The sequence below is a fragment of the Hyla sarda genome, chromosome 10 (assembly GCF_029499605.1).
Source record: "Hyla sarda isolate aHylSar1 chromosome 10, aHylSar1.hap1, whole genome shotgun sequence".
In the NCBI taxonomy this organism is placed as follows: domain Eukaryota; kingdom Metazoa; phylum Chordata; class Amphibia; order Anura; family Hylidae; genus Hyla; species Hyla sarda.
Genome location: NC_079198.1, coordinates 107,831,165 through 107,852,314, shown reverse-complemented (window position 1 = coordinate 107,852,314; position 21,150 = coordinate 107,831,165). Strand labels below are relative to the sequence as shown.

The 21,150-nt window shown below is 44.3% G+C and overlaps 1 protein-coding gene across 5 annotated transcripts in view; it reads right to left on the bottom strand.

Moving 5' to 3' along the window:
- LOC130293877 (membrane-spanning 4-domains subfamily A member 4A-like) overlaps positions 1 to 21,150 on the bottom strand; it is a 54,434-nt gene that overhangs the window by 13,973 nt on the left and 19,311 nt on the right. For 2 of the 5 annotated variants that reach the window (XM_056543084.1, XM_056543088.1), the window contains exon 2: positions 6,145 to 6,316. In XM_056543084.1, the coding sequence (XP_056399059.1) occupies positions 6,145 to 6,316 (172 nt within the window). Of the gene's footprint in view, positions 1 to 6,144; positions 6,317 to 13,764; positions 13,968 to 21,150 lie in introns of those variants that run through there. The other 3 variants (XM_056543086.1, XM_056543085.1, XM_056543087.1) reach the window with 3 other exon arrangements.

Genomic DNA, 21,150 nt, shown 5'->3' with positions numbered 1-21,150 from the left:
ATTCTGCCCATACACATCTTATCCCCTATCCAAAGGATAGAGCATAAGATGTCTGATTGCTGGGGTCCCCGCGATTAGACATCTTATCCCCTATCCTTTGGATAAGGGATAAGATGTCTGTGGGAAGAATACCCCCTTAAATACGCACCAACATTTGTACTGCCTGTACAGCTCAGAGACAGGATTGTGTGGAGGAACAGATCTGGATAAGGGTACAAAAAAAATTCTGCTGCAGTGAAAGTTCCCTAGAACATAGTGACCTCCTAAATTCTTAAATGGAAGAGGTCTAGAACAATCAGGACTCTTCCTAGAGCTGGTCGTCCCTCTAGCCTAAGTCATGAGAGGAGAAGGGCCTTGGTGACCAAGAACCCAATGGACTCCAAAGATCCTATGTGCAGATGGGAGAAACTTCCAGAAAGTCAATCATCACTGAAGCCTCCACAATCTGGGCTTAAAGGGGTACTCCGGTGAAAACCTTTTTTATTTTAAATCAACTGGTGGCAGAAAGTTAAACATATTTGTAAATTACTTCTATTAAAAAATCTTAATCCTTCCTGTACTTATTAGCTGCTGAATACTACAGAGGAAATTATTTTCTTTTTGGAATGCTCTCTGATGACATCACGAGCACAGTGCTCTCTGGTGAAGTTATAATAATAATGCTTTATTTATTGTTGTCCTTAGTGGGATTTGAACCCAAGTCCCCAGCACTGCAAGGCAGCAGTGCTAACCACTGAGCCACCATGCTGCCCTTAGCATACATCTGCTATGCACGGTTGCTAAAATGGACAGAGATGTCAGCAGAGAGCACTGTGCTTGTGATGTCATCAGTGTTCCAAAAAGAAAGGAATTTCCTCTGTAGCATTCAGCAGCTAATAAGTACTGGAAGGATTAAGATTTTTTAATAGGAGTCATTTACAAATATGTTTAACTTTCTGCCACCAGTTGATTTAAAAGAAAAAAGGTTTTCACCGGAGTACCCCTTTAAAGGGGTACTCTGCCCCTAGATATGTTATCCCCTATCCAAAGGATAGGGGATAACATGTCTGATCATGGTGGGCCTGGCTGCTGGGATTGCCCGTGATCTCCATGCCATTGCTGTTGCAATCCCGACCCTCCTATCCCGACCTCCTATCCCGACCTCCTATCCCCACCTATCCCGACCTCCTATCTCCACCTATCCCGTCCTCCTATCCCCGTCCTCCTATCCCGACCCGTAATATGTGTACCAGTTATTGAAATATCTCCAGCCATACGGAAGTTATGTGGGAACATACATTTCCCATTGATTTGCATGGGACTTTAAACAAAAACCCCGACCCTCACAAATGGGGGTAGTTAAGAGTTAAATTAACTATCCTATATTTTAAGTGGACATATAAGTAACATGTGACCAAGTATTATCGAAATATCTCCAGCCGTTTGGAAGTTATGCAGTAACATATATTTCCCATTGACTTGTATGGGACTTTAAACATAAACCCCGTCCTCCTATCCCGACCTCCTATCCCGTCCTCCTATCCCGTCCTCCTATCCCGTCCTCCTATCCCGTCCTCCTATCCCGTCCTCCTATCCCGTCCTCCTATCCCGTCCTCCTATCCCGTCCTCCTATCCAGACCTCCTATCCCGTCCTCCTATCCCGTCCTCCTATCCCGTCCTCCTATCCCGTCCTCCTATCCCGTCCTCCTATGCCGACCTCCTATGCCGACCTCCTATGCCGACCTCCTATCCCGTCCTCCTATCCCGTCCTCCTTTCTCGTCCTCCTATCCCGACCTCCTATCCCGACCATCCCGTCCTCCTTTCTCGTCCTCCTATCCCGTCCTCCTATCCCGTCCTCCTATCCCGTCCTCCTATCCCGTCCTCTAATATGTGTACCAGGTATTGAAATATCTCCAGCCGTTCGGACGTTATGTGAGAACATACATTTCCCATTGATTTGCATGGGATGTTAAACAAAACCCCAACCCTCACAAATGGGGGTAGTTAAGGGTTAAATTAATTATCCTATATTTTAAGTGGACATATAAGTAACATGTGACCAAGTATTATCGAAATATCTCCAGCCGTTTGGAAGTTATGCAGTAATATATATTTCCCATTGACTTGTATTGGACTTTAAACATAAACCCCGCCCCTGGCAAATGGGGGTGAGTAAGGGTTAAATCACCTATCATATGTTTGTTGTTGACATATAAGTAACATGTGTGCCATGTTAATATCTTTTTGTGGAACATACACACATACATACATACATACACACACGTTGAGATATATATATATATATTACCATCACATACAAAAAACAAGCTAAAATCACATAAAAGATGGCCCCCTCTAGTGTTTGTCTTGGTGTTCCTCTTATAGGACATCTTTTATGTGATTTTAGTTTGTTTTTTGTATGTGATGGTAATGATTTAATAAAATTGATATGTTAATAGCATCATTGATTTCTATTTACTCTTTTTGGGTGTGCAGTACACTACAGTGGTAGCCCCCTTTTTTCGTGTTTTGTATACAATCGAGTGACGATAATACTGATCAATGCCATGTTAATGCATGGCAGTGATAAGTGTAGGAAATCAGTGTAATGCATGTTATCGTGCACTATGGGGGCTATAACATTGCAAAAAAAAATAATTTAAAATAAAGTGTTATTAAATGTGATTTAACCCCTTCCCTAATAAAAGTCAGAATCACCCCACTTTTCCCATAAAAAAAAACTATGTAAATAAAATGAAATATAAACATACGTGGCATCGTTGTGTGCATAAATGTCCGAACTATAAAAATATATCATTAATTAAACCGCACAATCAATGGCATACACGTAAAAAAAACTCAAAGTCCAAAATAGTGCATTTTTGGTCACTTTTTAAACCATAAAAAAAAAGAATAAAAAGCGATCAAAAAGTCAGATCAAAACATGGTACTGATAAAAACTTCAGATCACAGCGCAAAAAATGAGCCCTCATACATCCCCACATGCAGAAAAATAACAAAGTTATAGGGGTCAGAAGAGGACATTTTTAAACATATAAAACCGTTAAAAGCGTAACGGCATGTAGTTATGATTTTTTCCAGAAGTACGACAAAGTCAAACCTATATACATAGGGTATCATTTTAATTGTATGAATCTACAGAATAAAGATAAGGTGTCATTTTTTTTCTGTTTTGCCGTGGATATTTGGGTACAATTACTAATGTCACTGCAAAGTCGAATTGGTTTTGCAAAAAATAAGCCATAAAATGGATTTTTAGGTGGAAAATTGAAAGGGTTATGATTTTCAAATGTAAGGAGGAAAAAACGAAAATGCAAAAACTGAAAAACGCTGAGTCCTTAAGTGGTTAAGTACCAGGATGCAAGGGCGTACCCAAAAGCCCTTCATCCTGGAGAGTTAAAGGGGCGCTCCGCCCCTAGGCATATTATCCCCTAACCAAATGGAGGGGCTGTAGCGTGACCTCACAACCACAGCCGCCCGAACCCAGTGTTCTGAACTTAATGATGGCAGTGGTCTCGGCGGCCGGACCACTGCGATCAGACATCTTATCTCCTTTCCTTTGGATAGGGTATAAGATGTCTAGGGGAGGAGTACCCCTTTAAGGCTAAGTTTCTACTTGTTTTTTTGTGCTGCGTTTTTTGGGTTGAAAAAATGTTATTAAACGAAATGTATATATTTTATAACAACATTTTAATTATTTTTTAATAAAGTGTGTGTGTTTCACTTTTTTTCTCTATTTTTCTTTTTTTTTTTAGGTAGTACTACTACTCCCAGCATGGAACAGACTGTTCCATGATGGGAGTAGTAGTACCTGTACTATAGACATATCGCCCCGGGTGTTAGTCCTGACACCCGATGTGATCGTCCATAATATAGCAGAGATGCAGAGCGGCTCTATACAGCGCTGGCATCTCTGCTCTGTACTCCAGTGATGTGAATAGAACATCATTCATATTTTCCACCCAGAGCTGTGATTGGCCGGATGGAAATATGAATGAGTGAGTAGCCGGAGTACAGAGCAGAGATACAAGCGCAGGAGAAAGCCGCTCAGCATCTCTGCTATAGACAGGATGATCACAGCGGGTGTCATTTGTGATACCCGCTGTGATCTTTCCTTAACTGCAATTACTACTACTCCCAACATGGAGCACACTCTGCTTCATGCTGGGAGCTGTATTACCTGCATTAATAGACAGATCGCAGCGAGTGTAACTTCTGACACCCGCTGCGATCTGTCTATTAATGCAGGTACTACAGCTCCAAGCATGAAGCAGAGCGTGCTCCATGTTGGGAGTAGTAGTACCTGCAGTTAAGGAAAGATCACAGGGGATGTCACTACTGACACCCGCTGTGATCCTCCTGCATAATGTATAGATGCTGCTGGCGCTCTTCTATGGTAACCGGCACGGCTGAATATATACACATTCCGATTTCCCACAGAGAGCTCTGATTGGCTGGAACCATCTGGCCAATCACAGATCTCTGTGGGAAATATGAACAGGTGTATATATACGGCAGTGCAGGGGACCATAGAAGAGCAGCCGTCGCATCTATACATTATACAGGAGGATCGCAATGGGCGATCTGTCAATTAGTACAGGTACTACTCCCATCATGGAACAGTGTGTTCCATGCTGTGAATAGTAGTACTACCTAAAAAAATTTAAAAAGAAAAAAATCTAAAAAACACACACACTAAATTTTTCTTATTGTCGGCTACATTTTTAGGTCGCCGCCCGCCCACCTAAATTGATCCCTGTTTAAAAAGTAATAAAAATGTTGTTATAAAAAAGATACATTTCGTTAGATACAATTTTTTCCTTCACTACTGTATCTTTTTTTTTTTTATGGTACCCTACGAAATTTTATAAAAAAAAAAAAAAAAGGTATCTCCATCACTTTTTCGGATTGCTAAAGTCCAAAAAAGAATAAAAAACGCCTGCAAAAACGCCAAAGTTAAAACCCACATATCGTTTTTCTTGGCGTTTTTTCACTCCCATAGACTTCTATGGGAGAAAAACGCCACGATTTTGACTAAAAAAATCGCCAGTGGCTCAACATGCTGCGATTACCAAGGATCTGAAAAACGACAAAAAAAGAGTGAAAAAACACCAAAATGATAAAGAAAAACGCCAAAGTGAAAAATGCCAAGTGGAATAAGAATTTAGCGATTTCTCATTGATTTACAGCTAACATCTGTCCGCAGCGTTTTTTGGCCCGAAAAAACGTCATGCGGCAGAACTGGCGTTTTTCCCAACAAAATTAAAACAAGTAGAAACTTAGCCTAAGTAGGAAACTGCAGCTTCTACCCCGTCTCCTATCTACAGTTTTACATTAGATGGTTTTTTTTGAGTAACTTAGGAGGCTTCCAAGCATTGACAGCCTTCAGGTAAGGAAAAGAAAAAGGTGGAGAATATGTTATTTCCCCTTGAGAAGATGTGTTACAAAGCTTTATATGGTCACATGCACCATGGAATCAAATGTATTAGAATATATGCACTTTAGCAAAGTCATGTAAGAGAATTATTCTATGTATAGTGTAGATAAAAGAAGAGGAAGAAAATGGGTGCAACTCACCCAAGACCCAAGAGGAGTTGGCAAAGTCTTTACTTTATTGCATATCGTGCAGACATAGGTACAAACCACGGGGGGCAGATGTCACGGTGGGGGAGTAGCAGACAACGGCGGGCCACGGTCCGTATCGTGCTTTCAAAGCACTTCGTCAGGCCCCTTTGAGGGGCCTGACGAAGTGCTTTGAAAGCACGATACGGACCGTGGCCCGCCGTTGTCTGCTACTCCCCCACCGTGACATCTGCCTCCCCCCCGTGGTCTGCACCTATGTCTGCACGATATGCAATAAAGTAAAGACTTTGCCAACTCCTCTTGGGTCTTGGGTGAGTTGCTCCCATTTATTCCTCTTCTTTTATCTACATTATATGGACTATACCGCATTGTGTGAGCACCACCCTTAGCAGGCGTATTACTTCCTATGCTGATCCTACACATATAAGGAATATATACTTACCCATTGAGCCCTATACTACTGGTGCCAGGCTTCTTGCTTTTTCTATATTGATATTCTATGTATAGGTAACCAGCAACCTTCAAAGACAGTTATATATATATATATAAAATGGACTTACCCCCAGAACTTCCGGTTCTCCCTTGTAAAATGTAACAACTGTTTTGGGCAGGCTGACCGGGGCATTATAGTACTGTCCTTCTCCAGGTCCATTACCCTGATCGTTTTGTGGTCTCACCTGAGAGATCACCACAAAGCCTCCTCCATCTGGTACCACTGGTGTAGACATGGCTCTAAAAATGCGACAGCAAGGGATGAATCAACTACATTTTATGTATAAAAATCCCATTCTTATTTTTTGATATGTTTTTTTCCTTTCACAGTTTTAATCTTTTTAAATTAAATGAGAAAGGAATCAAAATAAAAATAAATAATAATAAATAAGAAAACATATAATGAATAAAATAAACAAATAAATATATCAAAAAATAATAATAATAGTAATAATAATACACAGTTTTCTTTTTTTTTACATAAAATGGAATCAAAATAAAAAAAAGTAAAAAAATAAAATAAAATATAATAAATAATAACAATAATAATAAATAAACAATAAAAAAAAGAGCACCAAAAAATGTAAAAAAGACAATCAACATTCATTCATGCAGAGAGCTTGGGCCATTGGTCACAGTGGTCGGTCCCCCCCGCCATCTGACACTTATCTCCTATCCTTGGGATAGGGGATACATTTCTTTAAAACAATGTTCTTCCGTACTCCGGTGGAAAACCTTTTTATTTTTTTTAAATCAACTGGAGCCAGAAAGTTGAACAGATTTGTAAATTACTTCTTTTAAAAAATCTTAATCCTTCCAGTACTTATTAGCTGCTGAATACTACAGAGGAAATTCTTTTCTTTTTGGAACACAGTGGGGGATATTTAGTTAACCTGTTGGGGACAAAGGACGTATGCATACGCCCTTGCATCATGGTTCTTAAGGAAGAAGGGCGTATCCATACGCCCGTGGGAATTTTGGTCCCTGCCGGGCGGGGATCGGACCAGGGTGACTGCTGATATCAATCAGCAGGCACCCCGTGCAAATGCCCTTCCCCCATGTCAGCAATCGGCGCAAATCGCAAGTGAATTCACACTTGCGATTTGCGCCGATTCCGGGTCATACGGGTCTATGGTGACCCGGAATATAAGGGGGATCACGACTATTCCCCAGAAGGGATAGGAGTGAGGTGGCAGGGGTGCCATCCCTTCTATCCCTGCTATTGGTGGCCTAGATGCGACCACTGATAGCAGATCAGGGGCGGGGGGTTAACTTTAGTTTTCCCCGTCCTGCCCACCCACAATAGGCGGGGCAGAACGGGGAAACCGGCGGGGACCGGCGCCGAAGATCCACTTACCCCTCCGGAGGCTGCGGGCGACGGTGATCGGCGGGTGGCGATGACGTGCGGCAGAAGAGGACGGCACCCTGGATCCTACAGAAGCCGGTGAGTTGCCTAGCAACATCTGGAGGGCTACAGTCTGAGACCATTATACAGTGGTCTCTAACCTGTAGCCCCCCAGATGTTGCAAAACTACAACTCCCAGCATGCCTAGACAGCTGTTTGGGCATGCTGGAATATGTAGTTTTGCAACAGCTGGAGGGCTACAGTTTGAGACCATTATACAGTGGTCTCTAAACTGTATCCCCCCAGATTTTGAAAAAAAAAAAAAGTCCTGCAGCAGCGGGCCGCAGCCGCGGTGATTAGGGTGTGCACACCCGGCACACCCTGTGCACACGCCTATGGCAGTGGTCTATAAACTGTAGCCCTCCGGATGTTGCAAAACTGCATATCCCAGCATGCCCAAACAGCAAACAGCTGTCTCAGCATGCTGGGAGTTGTAGTTAAGTACCTCCAGCTATTTCATAACTACATCTCCCAGCATGCCCTTCGGCGATCAGTACATGCTGTGAGTTGTAGTTTTGCAACAGCAGGAGGCACACTGGTTGGAAAATACTGAGTTAGGTAACAGAACCTAACTGAAGGTTTTCCAACCAGTGTGCCTCCAGCTGTTGCAAAAGTACAACTCCCAGCATGCACGGTCTGTCAGTACATGCTGGGAGTTGTAGTTTTGAAACAGCTGGAGGTTTGCCCCCCCCCCCATGTGAACGTACAGGGTACATTCACACGGGCAGGTTTCAAGTAAGTTTCCTGCTTCAAGTTTGGGTTGCGGCAAATTTTTCGCCGCAGCGCAAACTCCTAGCGGGAAACTCACCGTAACACGCCAGTGCGAATGTACCCTAAAAACACAAAACTACACTAACACATAATAAAGGGTAAAACACTACATATACACCCCCGTACACTGTCCCCCCCCCCCCCCCCCCCAATAAAAATGAAAAACGTATTGTACGGCAGTGTTTCCTAAACGGAGCCTCCAGCTGTTGCAAAACAACAACTCCCAGCATTTCTGGACAGCCACTTACTGTCCAGGCATGCTGGGAGTTTAGCAACAGCTGGAGGCACCCTGTTCGGAAATCATTGGCGTAGAATACCCCTATGTCCACCCCTATGCAATCCCTAATTTAGTCTTCAAATGTGCATGGCACTCTCTCACTTCGGAGCCCTGACGTATTTCAAGGAAACAGTTTAGGGCCACATATGGGGTACTCGGGAGAAATTGCACTACAAATTTTGGGGGGCTTTTTCTCCTTTTACCCCTTATGAAAAGGAAAAGTTGGGGACTACACCAGCCTGTTAGTGTAAAAAAAATGTAAAAATGTTACACTAACATGCTGGTGGTGCCCCATACTTTTTTTTTTTTTTTTTTTTTATTCAGAAGAGTTTTATTAATTGAGCAGTATACAAACAGTAGCAAAGAGCATTGTTAGAGTACTCAATGAGAATCTCCATCAGTCGAGTCAATAGGGAAAACAGCATGAAAAAGATAAGGCAATGAACATTTGGTACAAAGTATCAATAGGAAAGGAATGTCATCTGGGGACAATATACAATGCCGTGGATACTAACAAGTTGTACCAGGGCAAACAAGTAGTTAAACTGTCGATAGACATGTCTCTATATCCTTATGTGTTTAGGAAGAGATAAAAAATCAGTGATATAATAAAATAAAATTGAAATAAAATAAAGTAAAGGGGTAAAGGGAAAGAGCTGGGGAAGAAGACAAGGGGAGAAGTAAGGAGAGTTGGAAGAGGAGGGAGGAGAAACATCAGAACTCGGGTACTCACTTGAATCGCTACGTAAGGGTGCAGCCACCACCCCAACACTCCGGTCCCGGTCCACGAGAGGGTTACCACGTCTCCCTCAAATACCATCATCCGCCGCGTAGAGGGGTGAGTTAACAAAAGTGAGCCAGGGAAGCCAAATCGTAGTGTATTTTTCTTGTCTACCCGAGGAGTCTGCCATCAGTTCCTCCATACGGCATAAGAAGAGTATCTCCCTGTACCATTCAGAAATGGTCGGGGGGCAAGGGTCTTTCCAATGTCTGGGTATGACAGTTCTCGCAGCCATGAGGAGGAAGTGTGCTAGTGCCCTAGAGGGGGTTCTCCTAGTGGCGGGTAGTATGGAAAGTAGGAGGGCTTTTGGGTGGTTCATGTATGTCACACCAGTAATGGAGGCGATGCGGGCAACCACCACCTCCCAGAAACGGGTCAGTGAGGGGCACGACCACCAAATATGGGTCATTGTTCCACCAGGTGCGCCGCAACGCCAACATAAGTCCGGTACAGTGGGGTACATGCGATTCAGAGTAGAAGGAACCCTGTACCACCGGGATAGTAATTTGAAGTTAGTCTCCTGCGCCCTACATGATATCGACAGTCGGTGACACATGGTAAAGGCAGTCGTCCAGTCCGAGGGAGCAAAGGTCGTGCGTAGCTCCGACTCCCACGCCCCCACATACCTTGGAGGCGATTGCTCAGCCTTATCCATAATTAAGCGATAAATCTGTGATACAGGCCTGAGGGGCGCAGAGTCAGAGACGCACATCTGTTCCAAAGGCGAAAGAGGCCTTGCCAGGAACAGTGTCTGTCCCATGGTCCGGATAAAATGATCTAATTGTAGGTATTGCCACTGGACTAGCGGTGTACGGGAGCGTTCAGGGACTAGTGTCTCATAGGGTTTCAGTCTCGTGCCGTCCAAGAAAGTGTTAATCGGGAGGAACCCTCGTCCTGTCATCCCTAAAAAGTCAGTACGGTGTAAACCAGGAGTGAAGAGGGGGTTGCCAGCGACTGGGGTCAGGGGGCCACCCGGTATGATCAGTTCAGTCTTCGTTATATAGCGCCTATATGTCGTGACCATTTCCCTCAACACCCAGGGCAGAGTGCGGATGGATTCCCAGGACAGGGCATCTGGGGGCAACCAGGGGAAGGTGGCCAGTTGTTTGCCAGTCCCCAACTCGGATCCCACCCATCTCTTGGACGCGTGACCGTGAAAGAGGTCTAGGAATCTCACCAGAGTGGCTGCTACGTAATAGGCCTGACTGTCCGGGACCGCCAGGCCTCCCGCCCGTTTACTTCTCATTAAAACTTGCCTGGCTATCCTTGAAGGCCTGTTTGCCCAGATAAAGTCCCTAAACAGCTTGTTTATCTTTTTAAAGAATGCGGGGGGTAGGGTGACAGGCACAGTTTGGAATAGGTAGAGGAGTCTTGGGAGAACATTCATTTTAAGGATGTTCACTCTACCCAACCACGAAAAGGTATCCCTCGTCCATCTCCGTAAGCCATACTTTTTATTTTCACAAGCAGTAAAAGGAAAAAAAGACCCCCAAAATTTGTAACGCAATTTCTCCTGAGTACGGAAATACCCCATATGTGGGCATAAAATGCTCTGCGGGTGCACAACAGGGCTCAGGAGTGAGAGCGCACCATGTACATTTGAGGACTAAATTGGTGATTTGCACAGGGGTGGCTGATTTTACAGCGGTTCTGACATAAATGCATTATGCTAATTTTTTCACCAGCCAAACCCTCTGTAGTTTGGTCTATTGGACATAGACAGCTTTGATAAATATCCCCCAGTGTTCTCTGCTGACATCAAGACCACAATGCTCACTGCTGACTTCTATGTCCATTTTAGGAACTGTGCAGAGCAGCATATGTTTTCTATGGGGATTTTCTCCTACTCTGGACAGTTCTTAAAATGGACAGAGATGTCAGCAGAGAGCACTGTGGTCTTGATGTCAGCACAGAACACTGGGGGATATTTATCAAAGTTGTCTATGTCCCACATCAATATAGACCAAACTACAGAGGGTTAGTCTGGTCTATTGTGCACCTAATTTATAAAAAGGCGCACGGCTCTTGATCAATTCTGCACACAGACTGCATGATCTATGCTTTAGACTGTATTTAAACCTGCTCCAACACGGTCTGACATTTTGGCGTACTTTCAGCCGATGCGACTTGTTGCAGAAAAGTCGCTTTTGATCAATTCAGCACCAATGCATTTTCCAATGCATTTCGGTCTAAAATAGTCTAGAATGCGTCATGTTCTTAAAATCCTCTAGAGCAAAAGTCACAAAAAAGTCGCACATATTTAGACTGTGACTTTCTGTGCTACAAATTTAGACAGGAAAAAACAGTCTAAATCCTTTAACCCCTTGGGAACGGAGCCCATTATGACCCTAAGGACAAGAGCATTTTTTGCAAATCTGACCACTGTCACTTTAAGCTTTAATAACTCTGGGATGCTTTTACTTATAAATTTGATGTCAGCAGAGAGCTCTGTGTTCCAAAAAGAAAATAATTTCCTCTGTAGCATTCAGCAGCTAATAAGTACTGGAAGGATTAAGATTTTATAATAGAAGTAATTTACAAATCTGTTTACATTTCTGGCACCAATTGATTAAAAAAAAATCCACCGGAGTACCCCTTTAACCCCTTAAGGACCAAGGACGTACCGGTACGTCCTTGGTCCTGCTCTCCCGATATAAAGCGGGGTTACACAGTAACCCCGCGTCATATCACAGCGGGCCCGGCGTCATAGTGAAGCCGGGACCCGCCTCTAATAGCGCTCAGCGCCGATCGCGTCGCCGCGCGCTATTAACCCTTTAGCCGCGCGCTCAGAGCTGAGCCGCGCGGCTAAAAGTGAAAGTGAAAGTTCCCGACTAGCTCAGTCGGGCTGTTCCTGCCTCCTCGCTGTCCGATCGCCGAATGACTGCTCAGTGCCTGAGATCCAGGCCTGAGCAGTCATGCGGCCGAATCGTTGATCACTGGTTTCTTATGAGAAACCAGTGATCAACATAGAAGATCAGTGTGTGCAGTGTTATAGGTCCCTATGGGACCTATAACACTGCAAAAAAAAAAGTGAAAAAAAAAAGTGAATAAAGATCATTTAACTCCTCCCCTATTAAAAGTTTGAATCACCCCCCTTTTCCAATAAAAAAAAAAACAGTGTAAATAAAAATAAAAATAAACATATGTGGTATCACCGCGTGCGGAAATGTCCGAATTATAAAAATATATCAATAAGTCCTATCTATGCAAAAATGGTACCGTTAAAAACTTCAGATCACGGCGCAAAAAATGAGCCCTCATACCGCCCCATACACGGAAAAATAAAAAAGTTATAGGGGTCAGAAGATGACAATTTTAAACGTATTAATTTTCCTGCATGTAGTTATGATTTTTTCCAGAAGTCCGACAAAATCAAACCTTATAAGTAGGGGATCATTTTAATCGTATGGACCTACAGAATACATATCAGGTGTCATTTTTACCGAAAAATGTACTACGTAGAAACGGAAGCCCCCAAAAGTTACAAAACAGCGTTTTTTTTTCAATTTTGTCGCACAATGATTTTTTTTCCCGCTTCACCATAGATTTTTGGGCAAAATGACTGATGTCATTACAAAGTAGAATTGGTGGCGCAAAAAATAAGCCATCATATGGATTTTTAGGTGTAAATTTGAAAGAGTTATGATTTTTTAAAGGCAAGGAGCAAAAAACGAAAATGCAAAAACGGAAAAACCTCCGGTCCTTAAGGGGTTAAGGTACTGCTGTGGATTGCAGCTGACACTGTATTGTTTTTATTTTTACTATAACATTTTCCTGTATTAAACATTCATGTATTAAAAATTCATCATAGCACCAAGCTCAGCAATATCCCTGTGACACCAGTATATCACAGAGCTCTAAACTTTTTTTTGCAGAGAGTCAGGTCAGATCATAACGGTTTATTGCCACATTTTGGTGACGTATGGCCTCTTGTTGTGAAATTGCAGAATTCGACAATAATTTCCGGATGAATGAGTCATTATGCACAACATGGCCGTGACGTGGGAACAAACCCTGCAGCTGTTTTCAGTTGTAACTGGAGCTGCCATAAACTATAATAGGGTCCCCCAAGTTCCGGCAGAGGACTTGTCTATCCTTTTTGTTGTCCTTTTTTTTTTTTTTTTTTTGTGTGTGTTAAAAAGAGAATAGCCAAAAACTGTTAATAGTAAACAAAAAAATAAAAAATTAATAAAAAATAAATAAAGGGTAAAACTTAAAAAAATAAAAATAAAAAAAATAAGTAAAAAAAAAAGCATAACCTGTTATGAAAGAAATTGCAAAAATCAATGTGTTATCTTTAACCAACACTTGCTCTACATTGCAATAAAATGCCTGGTGAATAAGGGGTTAATTTGTGGCTGTCCACTGTACTTTGTGGGCCACTTTCTCACCATTTCCAAGAACCCTGCTTTGCCGTCAGTGAATGATAACATTCTTATTTACAGTGTACAGACCTGATACTTACAGGGGTGGATACAATACATCCAGCTACAACAAAGTACCGGTATTGTAAGTGTATCAGCTCCCAGGTACCTTGTGTTGTGGTCTGAGAAGTCTTATCCGGTGGTTTATCCTCTCTCGGTTGACACGAAGGATCTTGTGACACGAAAGGGATCAGCAGTCACATGACTTTCTCACAGGATGTAGAAGAAACTGCATGTTCTGTGTTCCTGGGAAATGTGCCAGCGCAGATGAAGGAGGGGGGGGGGGGGGGGGGGGGGGGGGGGGGGCATAGATAGAAGGCAAACAATATTGTGTAGTGGTGGCCTGGAGGCTAAACATTCTATGTACCGTATTTTTCGCCATATAAGACGCTCCGGCGCATAAGACGCACCCAATTTTAAAGGATGAAACTCTAGAAAAAAAAAAGATTCTGAACCAAATACAATGTAAAGTATAGAACAGTGATCTTTAACCTGCGGACCTCCAGATGTGGCAAAACTACAACTCCCAGCATGCCCGGACAGCCGTTGGCTGTCCGGGCATGCTGGGAATTGTAGTTTTGCAACATCTGGAGGTCCGCAGGTTGAAGACCACTAGTATAGGAGGTTATACTCACGTGTCCCCGCCGCTCCGGACCCATCACCGCTGCCCTGGATGTCGCCCTCCGTCGCCGCGTCCCCGTCGTTCCGGAAGGTCTCTGCTGCCCGGTATCCTCGCTCTCAGTCGCCGCCATCACGTCGCTACGCACGCCGCTCCTATTGGGTGACGGGACGGCGACGGGAGGAGAGCGCCGGCCATGCAGGGGATCCCGGCACGGAGCAGACACCGAGGAGGCAGGTAAGGTCCCTCCCGGTGTCCTCGAAGCTGTTTGGGACGCCGCGGCGGTCCTGAACAGCCCGACTGAGCAGCCGGCTTAGTGTCACTTTCACTTCAGACACGGCGGTCAGCTTTGATTGCCGCGTCTGAAGGGTTAATACAGGGCATCACCGCGATCGGCGATGTCCTGTATTAGCCGCGGGTCCCGGCCGTTGATGGCCGCAGGGACTGCCGCAATAGGACAGGGTTTTTTCATGTGTATTTGCCATATAAGACGCACCAACTTTTCCCCCCCAGTTTTGGGGAAGAAAAAGTACGTCTTATACGGCAAAAAGTACGGTATGTGGATGATGGATGATAATCTTTAGGGTAGGGTCACACATACAGCATGTGCAGAGTATTCTTCTGCATATTTTCTAATGCTGATTTTCCTACTCATTAAAAGGGGTAGTCCAGTGGTGAAAAACTTATCCCCTATCCTAAGGATAGGGGATAAGTTTGAGATCGCGGGGGGTCCGACCGCTGGGGCCCCCTGCGATCTCTCTGTACGGGGCCCCGGCTCTCCGCCGAGATAGCGGGTGTCGACCCCCGCACGAGGCGGCGGCCGACACGCCCCCTCAATACATCTCAATGGCAAAGCCGGAGATTGCCGAAGGCAGCGCTTCGGCTCTGCCATAGAGTTGTATTGAGGGGGCGTGTCGGCCGCCGCCTCGTGCGGAGGTCGACACGCCCCCTTCCCGCCGGCTGTCGGGGCTCCGTACAGGAGATCGCAGGGGGCCCCAGCGGTTGGACCCCCCGCGATCTGCAACTTATCCCCTATCCTTAGGATAGGGGATAAGTTGCTCACCACTGAATCACCACTGGACTACTCCTTTAACTTTAATGGGTAAGACAATCAGCAGCAGATAATATGCAGCAAAATATGCTGTAAATGCGCTATGTGTCACCCAAACCTAAAGGGGTATTCCAGTCCCTAAAACTCTTTACAGCATGAGGGCAACTCTGAGGATGGATCAGTGATCAGAGACTTAAAGGAACACTCCAGAATAGAAAAATTGTCCTCCATACTGCCGGCAGTAAAAAAAAATCAATAGATACATACCTTCTTTGTGCCTCCGGTAACCCACTCCGGTTTCCGCCGCGATCCTCTTCCTGGTTGCCGGTGGTCGGCGAGTCATACTGCACTCAGCCAATCACCAGCCGCTGTGAAGTCCCGACTCGGCCGGCGATAGGCTGAGCAGCAGTGTGACGTTTTCAGTTCTGGCACCTAGCGATAGATGTGACTATAATGTTCCGCTGGAAGATTCCTTTGAATTTTCTAGATGTCCATCCTGTAGGACTAAGACTCTGCCCTCCCAGCTGGCGGAACCGACTGTACAGGACATGTATGTGTGGGTTTTCACAAATATGTCTACTATGCACGCATCCATTGAAGAATTAAAGCAAGTTGCAAGGTCACCAACCGGAAATCTTGTACTCGAACTCTGCAGATTTCACCTTGCTTGTTGGCAAACTTCTGCACTGTTGTAGAAGTTCCAAGTGGTGCTGCGCAGCCCGCTGGCCTGAAGGGGACATATGGGGAAGAGAGGCATGCAAGGGATCTACTATTTCAACAAAACAGTTTTTCATAATGTTCATCCCCAGTATAAATTGAGCAGTCCCCTTATCTGTCACATTAGTTACAATCACTCCCTGCCCGCTAAGTACATGCTTTCCCAACTGAATGGTTGGCTCCCAGTATCCATGTCTGGGGACTGGTTGCCCATTACCCGCAACTACTCGGAAGTTAACATCATCAGGCTTACACATTAAACTAGCATCTCAATGCTGATAGAAAATATTTTTAGGTATAGTAGACACTTGTGACTCTGTATCTATCAACGCCTCCAACAGTACACTTTCTACTATAATTTTTACATAGGAGCAGGAGGCGATAAAGTGAGAGTCCTGACTGAGGTCGTTCGGGGAATGGACCTGATGACTGTTCTCCTGAGGGCCGGTCCGCGACCTCACAGGAAATCCGTTTAAATCCCAACACTGCATTTTCCAATGTCCTGGTTTATTACAATAGGTACAAAAGGGTCTTTGAGTCCCTGAAGGTCTATTAGGAGGAGGGTTGCAAGGGTCAAAATTGCGGGGAGCAGGAGCAGGGGCAGGTTTTCTGGGCATGGGTGGTTCACGGTCAGGTGGGGCGGACCGGGTGGCAAGCACCTTCACAGCCTTAATCAGTTGTTCAATGTCCCGCCTAACACTCTAATTTTGAGGCTGTTGTGACTGGCAAAGCAGGGGCTGGTGATGGTGGTGGTATAGGTCATACTTGACTAAGGGGGCATGCCCCCGAAATGCCGACGCGTCCAAGGTGTCGAGCAGATGGAAGATCATAGCTCAGATTTGTCCGTTATCAGCTTTGCTTCACTTTGTAAGAAGATTTAAATTAAGTGAAATAAAAGTCTTGAAAATCTCTGAAACAAGCTTCTAACCGTGAGTTACTGCTGTGTCTTCTAAAATCATGGACATTGCTTAATACATTTGTGGTGTCCCGATACCGTATTGCATACCATACCTAGTGTAGAGGTCCCCAAAGTCAGAGTAACTACGCTCAGATAGGGTCCCTCAGGTGGGACAGCCCCTAGTCGCCTCTCCTTAAGTCTAATTCTCTAATGTTAATACATGTATATATTTAATAAATAATGTATATCTAATATAATGTAAAGTACTTACCTTGTTTAGCGTCGCAGAACCTTCGGTCATGTGACCATGTTAATATCCTCTATGGTATATTTGAGGACATTTGGAGGTCCTTGGGTCACGTGCTGCCAACAATTCTTTGTAATGGTGATTGACACAAGTATGGACCATTTAGCACTAGTCCAGCCCCTGTCCATATAAGGGAGCTGTAGCCAATTATCGCTCTCTTGGGTTGCTGCTCTTGTGGATGCCGGACTAGCAGGACGGATTTGCGCAACTTGCAAAGACACGCTAGGCTTGAAAAACCTACCGGCCTCAGCTGAACTAAAACCGTGAGTTCTAAACTACCCCTGCTAAAGCTAGCGTGACTACTGGACAGCAACTAAATGCCCTAAATCCAGTGGAACAGCGCATAATACTTAAAGACTTTAAATTGCTAAAGTCCCAACCTTTGTCAATCTCCAAAGAAAGCAGTTGTATGCATAGAGACTGTTCAGTTTATGAAGCTTGCAGAAAATCTTCAGTAAAAGTTATACCTGTTTCAGAAAACTCTCCGGTTGTGGACATTCTATTCTTCTCTACCTCCCTATCGTTCTTGGGAAGGGTGGCGGTAGGACAAGCATTACTGAGGAGCCCTCACCCTGGCGTCAAGAATAGCAAGGGTTAACAAGCACCCTTTAATCACCACACAGCTACACTCCCCATACCCTTCATCCCCCAGGCTATCACACATTGTCTCAGCCCACTGTGTGTTATTTAAAATAGGTCTGGCTACCCCCCCTAATGGCTCTTGGACAGGTGGACAAGCTTCCTCTAACTCAGTCCCAGACTCAATCACTTGGATAGCCAGTCACTTGAAAGCAGGGAATGACAAGTTGGGGTTTTGGACCGCTAACATTCGCAGCTGGGCTTTGTCCCACTTATTATGAGGCCCATCAATAAATCTGTTCATTAACATCTTGTTGCCCTGCTGGGGAGTTATACCATCTAATTTTTGAACAGTCTCTAGGGCATTCTGTAGGGCTGAGGCATATGCTCTCAAGGTCTCACCTGGCTTTTGTCGCCTTTCATACAGCCAGAGACGTACCTCTAATGGAGAATGGGACTCAAATACCTGGTACAGTCCTTCAAAGACCTGCTCTAAAGTTGCCTTCTCTGAGGCTGGCCAGGTGTGGACTTCCTCTAACGCTGGTCCCTGCAGTTGTCCTGTGAGCAAGTGCACCTGTTGGTTAGGAGGGAAAGAGTAAAAAGACAAACAAACTCTGGATCCTTTCTTGGAAATCCCTCAGGGTGAAGGGGTCTCCTTTGTAGGTAGAGAGGAAAGGGTTCCCTATGAATACTAGTGCAGAAGTTTGAACACCAGGGTTGTTGATGTGGACTACAGGCAGGACTGGCAACATTCCAGCCACTGGGGCAGGTGATGATCACGCTGCTGGAAATGGAGGGGCACTGTCACCTGGTTGATCTGGAGAGCTGGGTTCTGACATCTTGTTGAATTTTGAGTGCGCTGTCTCTTTAAGAAGAATACGGTGCTCTCCTCTTTAAGATAATTGCTTAAGTGCTGCAGCGGCTTAGACTCGGCAAGTGGGAGTACTATAATGAATGCTCCCCCTCTATTTTGCAGGTACCTGGTAGTAATTTGTCTTGCGACCAGACTTGCGGACACTAGTGGGTTAATGCTGATAGTTACCGGCACCAGAAACTTGATACTGGTAATCGTTGGTGTTTGCAGTGTCTGCACTGCTGCAGGTGCTTGATAGAAGACAGCAGAGCCGGACGCAGCGGCCAAAACCTCCAATATGGCTGCCCCAAGGGAACTTCCTGTTATGGTCCGATCTGCAAAGTCTTCTCCTGTGCAATAGAGGTCGGCTTTTTGGTTCCTCCTCACTGTGCTGGAGAGGCATCACCGCTGGGGACTGATGGGGCGGAGCTGCGACTGCTCGCGCGGGCGAAACACCGGACCCAATTAACCCTTTCAGGTACCGACTCTCTACAATCCATGATGGAAAATAACAGTCTTTTCTTCACCTCCCCCTTTGTTTCACAAGCGCCATGAGTAAAAGACTTTTCACTTTTACTTGCAAAGTCCCATACACTTTTTGGCGCAGACTTAAATCGCATCGCTAGACTTATCTCCAAAGAGCAAAAGAGTGCACTGTACCTCAGCATAGCAGAAGAGCAGAGCTCAAAGAGACCGAAGCTTGCTCCACCCAGGGTTTATATGGGGGAGACTAGCAGGGAGCCCATAGGTCACTGTTGGGATCACCTGGTTACTGTTACCTCCTGGGTAACAATCACATGACATATCACATGGTATAACTCTTAAAGCAACATTACATTTTATAACACTTTACATGGTAAAACATATTTGCAATGGGGAAACAAGAGTAAAAGACTTTTCACTTTTACTTGCAAAGTCCCAAACACTTTTTGGCCTTGGGGGCACTGAAGGAGGCTGCCTGACAGGACAGCAGGAGCATGGGGTAACACCTCCTGTACTGGGTCACCATATATATATATGGTGAGAAGGTGAAGGGGATAATAGTGGATGGTCAATATGTCCCCTCAGGGATAACCCTGAATAGAGGCACACAAAATTATTTCCTTTACACTAAAATTTTACTTTTATTTCATCAAAATAAATGAATGAATGAAAAATGGTGCTCAGTGGCCACTAGGTGGCAGTGACGTATTAAAAATTATATCCCTTCTTGTCTGACGTTTCGCCATTGTCTGGCTTTTTCAAAGCACGAGCCAGACAATGGTGAAACGTCAGACAAGAGGGATATAATTGGAGCTCGGCACTGTATATATGGACCCATGAGATGTATAGGAGCCAATAATAACAGCTAGTGGCAAAAAACATAAAAAAATATTTAAAAGACAGCCATCTAACCGATACCAATGCTGGATGCAGGGTACCTTGAAAGTAAAAACATTGGTCTGTGAAGCCAGCTAGCTGATCAACAATAAAATTCTAATAAAATCAGCTCATACATAATGCTATATAGCATTCTAAGCATATCTAATTCGGTCCATATATAGTGCTGTATTTTTAATATGTCACTGCCATTCCCCACAATCCAAGCGACCTTTTGTTGGCCTTAAAGCATACCTGTCAGTGCAAAAAAAAGAAAAAAAAGTGATATGTTACTCAGGACCCAATCCTGATCATGTGCATATAATTTTTATGTGTCTCGGACCTATATATCCAGAGATATAAGAATTTATCTGCTGGTGAGTTACTTTTTCATTGTGCAGGCTGGAGGGGGCGTGTCAGTCTGTCTCCCTCACAGGAGCAAGCCTGTGCAGTCAGCCAATCAGTACTCTCTACTCTGTAACCCTTTCCTCTCTGGTTTTAGGCTGTGTCATGTGTCAGAGGAAGATACTTGGAGCTTGCCTGCAGTAATCAGAAGACATTATGGTGAATTTATAACAGGATAAAATGTATAAATATAAGAATAGATCTTTATAAAATTAGTGCAAGGATTTTTTAGATAAAAGTACAGCATTTTTATGAATACATGTTCTATCTGTTTTATCTTCTCCTAGTAAAGCTGGATGATAATCAGCATAGCTGTCACTATGTGTGTCACTCATCTTTCACAGACTCCTGAATGTTTGATCAACTTCTTTGTCATTCAGGAGTCCGAGAAAGCTTTGACTATTTCAGCATGCTGGGAGTTGTAGTTTAATAACAACTGAAGCTGCAATGTTTGTAAATAACTGTGTTAGAGCAGTGTTGCCTCCAGCTGTTGTAAAACTACAGCTCCCAGCATGTCCACACATCCTTTATCTGTAGTTTTACATACACTCAATAGAAATCTCCTATACTGGATACCGGTATGCTTTACGGCCGGTATCCAGTATGCTGTAAAATCTAGACTAGTCTG